The sequence below is a fragment of the Chanos chanos genome, chromosome 6 (genome assembly GCF_902362185.1).
Source record: "Chanos chanos chromosome 6, fChaCha1.1, whole genome shotgun sequence".
Classification (NCBI taxonomy): domain Eukaryota; kingdom Metazoa; phylum Chordata; class Actinopteri; order Gonorynchiformes; family Chanidae; genus Chanos; species Chanos chanos.
This window is the reverse complement of record NC_044500.1, coordinates 36,828,083-36,838,822: the sequence shown is the minus strand read 5'-3', so window position 1 is coordinate 36,838,822 and position 10,740 is coordinate 36,828,083. Positions and strand designations below refer to the sequence as shown.

Here is a 10,740-nt window from a genome sequence, read left to right as displayed (position 1 = left end):
GTATTGAGTGTTCCTCCGGCCCGGTACCTCCTCCGCAACTCAGCCAACACAGGCAAAAATATGGCGGGTATGAGTGCGTCGGGCTCCGGCACAGTTTCAGCCGCAGGACCGGTTCAGCAGGGACTTAAGGTAGCCCTTATAGAGACATTAACGGCTATTCTGTCTCCAGTCCAAGAAGTTCGAGCTGCTGCAGAAGAGCAAATAAAAGTTTTGGAAGTGACGGAGGGTAAGCGCTGTCATTAGCTTGCTAAGTAGCTAACCTCATTGCTAGTTGTCATGTAGGTTAGCTAGCCTTGTAGACATCGGATGTAGATTGTCACCGTGTGATTTTCTTTTGTATAGGACAGGGTATTAGGACTTCATGGCTGTATTTGTCTGTAGCCACTATTGTGGCACGCAGGGTACAACATTTCATTAGCTAGTTAGCCAGCTTGTATGGAGGCTGAAATCTCCAAGTTGGGTTGGATCTGAAGAGCATGTGCATTGCGCACTAGTGCAGCAGCTGGTCAAAGCATGTCTTCATATATAGGCTAGAATCTTAACGTTAAGACTTCTTTCGAGAACACAGTATAACTCCCTCACGTAAGTCTGCGTTTTCGGTAACTGGTTATGGTTTTTGACTTGTTGATCAAGTAAGCGGCATTTTTATGACTACATAAGACTTTACATCATTTCAGAGTAACCCGTTAACCAGCGAGATGATGTATGGAGTATAATTCTGTTTTTAAACAGATTCAGCAGACTATTTCACCGTTTGAGTATACTTTCAAAAGTAAAGCGTTTGGTCCATAACTGTAGTTTGTATGTGAATGTAGCAAAATCATCAGATATAGCTGGGGAAGTTATGAATACTATCCTGGATATTTCGATTGAAAGACAAGTTTGTAATTGACTACAAACTCAGGAAGGATCATGCCCTCAGCGCGCCAGCTGAAATTTTTCCAAGGAGAATTCCCGCCCTGTTGCATCCCGGAGGAAAATGAGGTTTGGGAACAAGGGGCAACAGCATCAGTTGTGACGTCGCTGTAATGACTGAATCATTTCCATCAAATAGGGACATGATGTTTGGAGTATATCAGCAGAATAGTTAAACCCAACTAAGTCCACAGTTTTATTTTGCAGTGAACTTGCAAACCTAACATTTTCTAGTGCTACAGCTCAATGGTCTTGTAAACAATGTGATCTATGTTTAGTTATTGGGGTGACCATAAAGATGGTAATACTACATATCCTCATGATTCCTCTATTGTCACATACGGATTGTAGTAGTAGTTTGACCATTGGGTAAAAAAAAAAGATAGAGAGAGAGAGAAACAACTTTTGTTTGTTTGTTGACTGACACATGTATTGTGAAGCCTGTGGAATTGCTTCCTGAAAAGCATTCATCAGTTGTTTCTGATAGTTTTTACCAGTCAGAACTTGAAATGACATTGAAGAGCACTGTATCAGAAGTGATATGTACAGTGCCTTTTGGGCTAACCTGCTCAATACAGAGCTAAAAGGCTGATTGTGCAAGCAACAGTAACTACAGCCTCTCTATCTCTCTCTGAGGCAGCCACTGTGTGCAGGGTGTCAGCAGTAACATTGTCTTCTGTCTCTAGTGTCTCTTTGAGCTAAATCCAGTGATGTCGAGAGATCACACTGCTATATACACACTGCTAGATGTGCATTATGCAAGCCTTAGAAATCCTTTTTCATGAGGATTGTACTGTACATATGTCACAAAATCCCCTTCACATTTTTACGGCATATCACAAGGATACCAGAACATGAGCTGAATGTTTGCTCTGCTCATAGAAGTCATTGCTGTAAGAATGATTTTAAAATTCAAACGTTATTTGATTTGAGTTGATGACAGTATCTTCACTGTAACTGCATTACAGAGTTTGGAGTTCATCTTGCAGAACTTACTGTGGATCCCCAGGGAGCTCTTGCTATTCGGCAGGTGACAATGATTAAATGTCTTTATAATGTCAGTAAATGAAATCATGCTATACCCTGACTGGTTACTGTACTTGTCCCATGTTGTCTGATCTTGATTTCTTCTCACCCTTTAAACAGCTAGCCTCAGTTATCCTGAAACAGTATGTTGAGACCCACTGGTGCTCACAGTCAGAGAAGTTCAGGCCCCCAGAGACGACTGACAGGGTACAGTTTACTTCAGAACACTTCTGTAGCAGTTTCATGGTTCCATCACATTAAATTCTTTCTCTATGTTATGAGGCTGCGTTTACTCCAAGCAGTTTATCACAACTTGCTTTATTTTCTCATCATACTGTCCAGTCCCCCCGCCCCCTCCAAACTTTTACTGTGTGTCTTCACACTATTTTAGGCCAAGGCAGCTATCCGTGAATTGCTGCCCGGAGGCCTGCGAGAAGCCATCAGTAAAGTGCGCTCAAGCGTGGCTTATGCTGTGTCAGCCATTGCACACTGGGACTGGCCAGAAGCCTGGCCACAGCTCTTTACACTCCTCATGGACATGCTAGTCAGTGGGGATGTCAATGCAGTACACGGGGCCATGAGGGTCCTGACAGGTAAATAGTCTTTTGAAGCTATACTGTACTGCAGACTAATGAGAATCGCTGGTGTTGTTTGGTATGTCTAAAACTGTTAATCCGGTTTACACAGAGTTTACACGAGAGGTTACAGATACTCAGATGCCACTGGTTGCCCCTGTCATTTTACCTGAGATGTATAAGATCTTCACAATGGCAGAGGTATTTTGTTCCCTTCAGTCTTGGACTCTTAGGACTTAAAATGTTGTCTGAAGCTAGTTAAAGTGAGTCTTGTTCAGCATAAATGAATTGTCCCTTTATCAAATTCGAGACTCTGTTGCATTGAAAATGTGTTTACTGATCCACCTGGTAATTGCGCTGCAGGTTTACAGTATTCGGACACGATCCAGAGCTGTTGAGATCTTTACCACTTGTGCCAACCTCATCTGTGCCATTGAGGAACTGGAGAAGGTGAGTGTTCAGCTTTGGGGAAAGTGGGCCTGCAAAGAGCCGTGAATCAATGGTGCATTTCTCGTCGGCTGTAGCATTCTTGAGTGTTATTCATCTAAATGGATTGAACAGAAAGGTCAGATGTTTAGAGGATGTGTATTCTTGTTTTTACACAGGGTGCAGCCAAAGCCTTGATCTTTCCTGTGGTGCAGCAGTTCACTGAGGCCTTTGTGCAGGCCCTGCAGATGCCTGACGGGCCCTCCTCAGACAGTGGCCTCAAGATGGAGGTCCTCAAGGTGAGTTAGCTCCCAATATTTGGCATTTTGGCATGACATGTAACTATGTAGGCGTTCCTCTACATCTGTTATTGGGTTTATCATCCTCAGGCTGTCACAGCTCTGGTGAAGAACTTCCCCAAACCCATGGTGTCTTCTATGCAGCAGATTCTGCCGATTGTGTGGAACACCTTGACAGAAAGTGCCTCCTTATATCCTTCGATGTGAGAATTGTTGCAAAACATTTTGTAGATTCTTTTCTGATTTTGCACTTTGCTTTTAACTAAATTTGGATTAGCAGAGGGTGATTTGTGAGAACCCTTGGATTACTATACTCTGAATGTCCTCTCCTGTAATTCAAAAATCCCTCCAAAATGAGTCCAAATGGAAACTTTCAGTGCAGTTTTCTTAACAAAGCATTTACCTATGTAAGGACAGAGGTGAATTACACAGAGGAAGTGGATGATCCTGTTGATTCAGATGGTATGTCATTTTGTATTATAATATCATTCAGTACCAAGTGAACGAAAAATCGTGAAATAGATTATAGTTGTGATAAAAGACTGCAAAGATTGCTGTTTTTCTGTACTTTAGGAGAGGTTCTTGGATTTGAGAACCTGGTGTTCAGCATCTTTGAGTTTGTCCATACGTTGCTGGAGAACAACAAGTTTAAGAGCACAGTCAAGAAAGCTTTGCCAGAGCTGATATACTACATCATCCTTTACATGCAGATCACAGAGGATCAGGTATATGTTCCTGTGTAGATGCTAGAGTGTTTGTTGTCTCTAATTCTTTAGTTCGGTGCATTGTGGAAGGCTTAGCCTTATCTCTTTCCCTGTAGATCAAAGTGTGGACAGCCAATCCACAACAGTTTGTTGAGGATGAGGATGATGACACCTTCTCGTATTCTGTACGCATATCGGCACAGGACTTATTGCTGGTGAGCACAAAGATTGAACACAGTCTTATAGGGGAAATTTGAGTTTTGATACTGATGCCGCTTGACGCCGACACTGCCTGTTCACACTCTCTCCATCTCCTCTGTCAGGCTGTGGCAGCAGAGTTCCAGAATGAGAGTGCAGTCGCGTTAGCGGCTGCTGCCACCAGGCACCTGCAGGAGGCTGAGCAGGCCAAGAACAGCGGGGATGAGCACTGGTAGGGAGGACAAAGCGCTGCAACGGGTGGCAAAATTTCATTTCATTGACAAAGCAGTTGTAGAGGAACATCATCTTTTAATTTCTTTTTTCGCTCAGTTAAAAAAAAAACAAAAAACTTTGTTCGCTTGCCAGTTTTAGTACATACATCTAGAGATGCTCATTGAAGAACGTTAACAAACTGATCATTTTCAGATAACTTTGACTGTCATTGCTTGACATAGGTCTAATATTTTATGCTGAGGTAATACTTTTAAGTTTAATTTGAGGGCTACAGAAATTCTTTGTGTCTGGCAGCCTTCTGTGAAAAGAGGGGGAAAAAGCACTCTTCAGGCTACATACAAAATTAACGTTGTTCAGTCTTGTGATCTCTTAATCAAAACTCATTTAAAATCTAATCCCAAATGTTTGACAAGGCGGCTTAGAAACTGCTGTTGATGAGTGAGAGGCAAAGATGAGGGGGGGACATGCAAATCCCTCATGATTTAATTGCAGTGAGGCTGTACTAAATGTCAAATGTGCTTGAGATCCAAGTATTTACTCCTGAATTAGTATAAAAATTAGATTTTGGGTCATTTCGTTTGTATATGTTTTTGTTACTTTAATCAAGGGCACTGATCATCTTTACCTTGTATGATCTTAATAAATCATAGGCCCAGTGTTCTGTGAAGCTCTTTTTTTAAACACTATTATGCAGATAAAGATGAATTTAAATAAAAGTCAAAAATTAAAACTTTAATGTGATCTTGATAGATATAGTTGAGTGATTTCAGGAATTTCAGTTTTTCAAAATCTGTGTGGAATATAATTAACCCCCTCCATTTTGATACTGTTCACACATACAGGTGGAAAATCCATGAGGCCTGCATGCTTGCTTTGGGTTCGGTCAAAGCAATCATCACAGAGAATGTGAAAAACGGCCGCATACAGTTTGACATGCACGGTTTCCTTGCTAATGTGATCCTTGCTGACCTCAACCTGGCAGGTTAATTTGAACAAATCTCCGCATTTAATTTTAGTCTCAATGCGATACTGAGCAGGCAGTTATGGTGGCGTGTGTTCTGCTCTCTCCCAGCGGCCTCCCCTTTCCTGCTCGGCCGAGCTCTGTGGGCGGCCAGCCGCTTCACCGCAGCCATGTCACCTGAACTCATCCAGCAGTTCCTCCAGGCCACAGTTAGTGGCCTACACGACAGTCAGCCACCCTCCGTCCGCATCTCTGCTGTGCGAGCCATCTTTGGGTGAGCCACGCTACTTGCATACACTGTATTTCATTTGCTTATTTTTTTTTCACCGACGTGTGAAATGGTTAATGTTCTCTTACTCAGGATTTTGATTGGTTGGTTGGTTTTCATGTGCTTTTGATGGATATTCCTTGACAGTAAGGCTGGCTCCTTAGAACATTTAATTGATATGCACAGGAAAGTGTGTGAAGCATCAGTGTAGCTTGGGGTATCTGTCAGCATGCAGTTTTTTCAGACTGGGATAAATATGTTTAATGTTTAAAGTATGCGAGATTAACCACAAATACCAACAACGTGTTGTGTATTGATTTGTTCTGTAGGTACTGTGATCAGCTAAAGTTGTCAGAGAGTACCCATGTCCTGCAGCCCTTCCTGCCCAGTATCCTGGAAGGACTGGTGCAACTGGCAGCTCAGTTCAGTTCTGAAGTCCTGACTCTGGTCATGGAGACACTGTGCATTGTGTGCACAGTGGATCCAGCTTTCACCACTAGTGCTGAAAACAAAATCTGCCCTCTCACCATTGCCATCTTTCTCAAGTACAGTAACGGTACAAACAGTCTTCTTCCTCTTATTCATTTTCATCCCCATCCTTTGACTATAACTAGAGGTTCCTCAGGGCTCAGTTCTGGAGCCTGATATATTTACACAGTTAGATGCCCCACAGACCCTGCTGCTCAGAAAGTCACAGTCTTCTGTTGTTTCTCTCTATGAAGATCCTGTGGTGGCGTCTTTAGCTCAGGACATCTTTAAGGAGCTGGCTCAGATCGAGGCTTGTCAGGGACCTATGCAGATGCGACTCATCCCCACACTCATAAGCATTATGCAGGCCCCTCCAGACAAGATTCCTTCAGGCTTGTGTGCTGTAGGTACCGTTCGTAATATTTTGTATTACAAGTTATTGCTTTCTATGGTGTTATATTTGACTCTTAAATTTGTCAAACTACCATCGGTTTTTCTGTTTTCAGACAGCCATAGATATCCTGACCACGGTTGTCCGGAACACGAAGCCACCTCTGTCTGAGATGCTCATATGCCAGGCTTTTCCTGTGGTGGCTCAATGCACACTTCGCACAGATGACAACACAACAATGCAGGTGAGTATACAACATTATATATGCTTGGTGACCAGTAATATTTTCATAATCTTTAGTGTACTCTGTGTACTTGTTTTAACCTCTCTTGGTTTGGTATGCTTTCTGACCATGTGGTTATGGAAGAAGAATATCTTTGAATATGTTTGACAGTATTTAGCCCCGTAAAAATTCTTCCATCTCTCTCTCTCTTTCTCTGTCTCCCTCTCTCTCTCTCTCTCTGTCTTTGTCTCAGAATGGTGGTGAGTGCTTGCGGGCCTATGTCTCTGTAGCACTGGAACAGGTTGGTCAATGGAGAGATGAACAGGGCCACAGTGGCTTGTGGTATGTAATGCAGGTGGTCAACCAGCTCCTGGACCCCCGAACGTCTGAGTTCACTGCTGCCTTTGTGGGACGTCTGGTATCTACACTCATAGCACGAGCCGGCACTCAGCTGGGTGACCAGCTAGACCAAATTCTGCGTGCCATCCTCAGCAAGATGCAACAGGCCGAGACCCTCAGTGTTATGCAGGTATACAGAAATCTGTCTCCAGCTCACTCAGCAGGTATTACCTAATCTTTACGTGATGCACATGCAGTGATTCCTTTCAAGCATCTCTGTTGTCATTTCTCTTTGCTTATTCCAGTCTCTGATTATGGTGTTTGCCCACCTCGTCCACTCACAACTGGAGCCACTGCTGGAGTTCTTGTGCAGTCTTCCTGGTCCAACGGGTAAACCTGCCCTGGAGTTTGTCATGACTGAGTGGATGAGCCGCCAGCATCTCTTCTATGGCCAGTATGAGGGTAAAGTTAGGTGAGTGCTTACATTAAGACATACTGTGTTTTTTCAGTAAACAGAAAGGCCTTGCCGTTAAATTAACAACGTGTTCCTTTCTCCAGCACTGTGGCCTTGTGTAAATTGCTGCAGCATGGTCTCAATACCAATGACAAGCGCCTGCAGGATATAGTGGTCAAAGGAGAGGAAATCTTCAGTCCGGATGAGGGGATCCGCACACGCTCCAAGGCTGCCAAGAGTGAGTCCCTTACTTTATTGCCGTAAGCCCAGTGGCTGACGTCATTGCCTTCTGCGTTTCCCTTTCCGGCCCTCTTCTTTTACAGGGTACTTCTTCTTCTAGCTCAAGACTTTAATTATGCTTTTCAAGAGATTTTTTCAGTTATGTGGGGAATTTTCATTAGAACACATTTAATATGTTGTCTGTGATATGTTCATAACTGTGTGACTGTACTTGGATTTTAAAATACAGAATTTAGCACAGAAAACTTTTTTTTAACCAAAGTTACAGAAATATTAGATTCTGTTCTCAAAGACCTTTGTCTTTGAGTGTTTATACTATGAACGGACTAGGTCTGATCAAAAAGATAATCATACATTTTGTGATCAGGTATAGGATGTATACTCTAGGTTTTTGTAAGGGAGAGACACTTGATAAAATATATTTTTGTGCTGTTTTAGATCCTGAGCGATGGACCAACATTCCTTTGTTGGTAAAGATCTTTAAACTCATTGTCAATGAACTGTCATCAGTGGTGGAGGCCAATGCAACAAGAGCCAACGCTGCAGACTGGAGCCAAGGTAGAGTGGACTCTTAATAGATTATATGTTTATATCTTTAAAATTTCCACAATGTTCTTGATAAAGATATTTTTGGGGGTTTGAGACTTTTTGACTCATTACTGAGCTCATCATTAATAGTGATATTAGACTACCTGAACAGAAGTGACAAAAATACTGATGAACACAGAATTGTTAATTGACCACTAAGTACGGCTTAATGTGTTCACTTAATGTCCTCACACTTTGCCTTATCAGACTCCGGGGGAATGTGGGAAGACCAAGAAGGAGAGGAGGAGGAGGATGAAGATGATGAAGGGCTGGCAGGACAGCTGCTCTCTGACCTCATTGCTTCCAACAAATATGGTGAGGCACCCTCTGTAATATGACAAGCACTAATGGGAGTTTGGTTCAGGCAGGAAATGTCAACGTCAAATTAAATTCACGTAGTTTAAATTTCCAGGGGGTACTTGAGGAAAATCGTTTGGGTTGACGGGGTTCAACTGACAAAGTTGGGAACCCCTTTTCTGCTGTATCGACGGCCTTTTACTTTTCCATTCCCAGATGATGATTATTATGAAGATGATGATGAGGAAGACCCAGACGCTTTGAAGGATCCCATATATCAAATTGATCTCCAGGTGAGTTGCTCGTGATTCATCCCTGCTGCGGTTAGTGAACTGAAGCAGATTCATTTAAATCAAACACAGATTCATTTAGATTCCTTCCAGGGCCCTTCCGTTTTTCTTCATCTTATGATTAATCCTGAAAACCGTTGAATTCCTCTCAGTTTAAGTGTATGAATAGGGGGTTCCACACTTGGTAAGTAGAAGTTCAACTGTTGAGTTTAAAAATCATAAACAGTGCACACATTGGAAAATCAGCCCTGGCATCATTAGAGCAGATAATGTGGCAACTGTATCACAGTGTTATTTCTGAAAAAATATTACATTGAGGCAAATGACAAGATGAAAAAGGCAGTTTTACGGAGGACCTGCGCTGACTATTATTCTTCTCTCTATTTATGGAATAACTTAGGAACCTTTTTGCTGGAATTCATTGTTACACAGTCAAATATGTGATTCACATGTCTTTTTCTTTCATTCTCCAGGCCTATCTGACAGACTTCCTGACTCAGTTTGCACAACAGCCGTGCTACAGCATGTTCTCGGGCCATTTAAATGAAACTGAGAGGAGAGTCTTACAATCCATCGGCATATAAGCACCACCTGTCCCCAGCATCACTCCTAAACACTTTCCTCCTGTCAGTCTGAAGTGCTCACTCACCCTCTCCAAACTTTTGAGTATTGGAATGTCTTCTAAATGCCTTTTAGGTGTCTCTCTTCAATACCATTCTCGAAAGAGGACTACGGAGGTAAAACGATTGAAACGCACACACCCTGAGCCCAAACCTACATTTGAAGTGAAGGAATCCTGAGGTGGACGTATTTGAAAGATACAGGAACAGTGTAAAAGAGGAATGAGGAGATGGGCACCTTGATTTGATCCCAGGAAGGACTGGGCAGTCAGATCTACAATGGATGTTTTGGTTAGCAAGACACTCTTGGTCCAGTGGACTTGAAGGAGCTTTGAACATGACAATGGGGTTGAGTGATCTATGAAAATTTAATGGACTTGACATCCCAGTATGAACAATGAAAAGGGTTCAACGGATGCCCCTTTGTGACCCCACATTCTACCCAGTTGTGGTGGTCTAGAATCTGTCTCTAGAGATAAGACACTTTATAGGAGAAATAAATGTTGAACAGAAGTGGGGAATATTAGGTCTCTTTTCAGAAATCACAGCTTTTTTTGTCATGGAAACAATCTTCTAATGACCCTGATGTACTTGTTGGGATGTGTGTGTGGGTATGAGGGATTCGCACTGTTGCCATGGTGAAACACATCCTACTACTTATCCTTGTACCCACTGGAGTTTTGGGTGAAATTTCAAAATAAAAGACCCAAAATGGTCCCATTTTCATTTTCCACGTCTTGTGATGGTTTTACAGAAAATAAATTAAATTTGCTTTAATCCTAGGTGGTATTTTCAAATACATTAAATAAGCAAGCCAGCACTTTATTTTACAATTATCTTTTTTTTATTTTTGCATTTACCATTACTGTTTAACATGTTGTAGCTTTGGACACTGTGTCTGACAAATGCTTTATAAGAACTGACCCAAATGCAGATGATATTTCATCACTGATGACTAGCCATGTGATGCAGTCTTCTTTTGGCAGTTACCCAAGTGATTTTAAGTTTACTGGTTATTCAGCTGCAATTTACACCAATTAAATACCTTGTAGAGATGGGTTTGCATTTGACTGATGGCAGTGAGGTTTAGCAGGAAGAGAGTCATTAATTGTCACCAGTGCTCAGCTGTTTACAAAAGTGTTTCCTGTGGCAGTCCCATACTGTATAGGCCCTCCAGTGGAAAATCTGTGGCATAAGCCATGGTTCCTCAGAACCATTTTTGGA

General features: G+C 42.2%; 1 protein-coding gene across 1 annotated transcript; it reads left to right on the top strand.

The window, feature by feature from the left end:
- The first annotated feature begins 60 nt into the window (after window positions 1-60).
- Window positions 61-10,218, top strand: ipo9 (importin 9). The gene is made up of 24 exons (XM_030777010.1): window positions 61-226; window positions 1,884-1,945; window positions 2,062-2,148; window positions 2,333-2,534; window positions 2,629-2,717; window positions 2,880-2,966; window positions 3,122-3,241; window positions 3,332-3,432; window positions 3,645-3,703; window positions 3,815-3,966; window positions 4,062-4,160; window positions 4,269-4,375; window positions 5,220-5,359; window positions 5,450-5,612; window positions 5,936-6,162; window positions 6,329-6,477; window positions 6,581-6,709; window positions 6,942-7,217; window positions 7,333-7,499; window positions 7,586-7,719; window positions 8,160-8,279; window positions 8,517-8,624; window positions 8,823-8,899; window positions 9,370-10,218. The coding sequence occupies exons 1-24, from the start codon at window positions 61-63 to the stop codon at window positions 9,478-9,480; spliced, it is 3,132 nt and encodes a 1,043-aa protein (XP_030632870.1). The 3' UTR covers window positions 9,481-10,218.
- The last annotated feature ends 522 nt before the right edge of the window (window positions 10,219-10,740 follow it).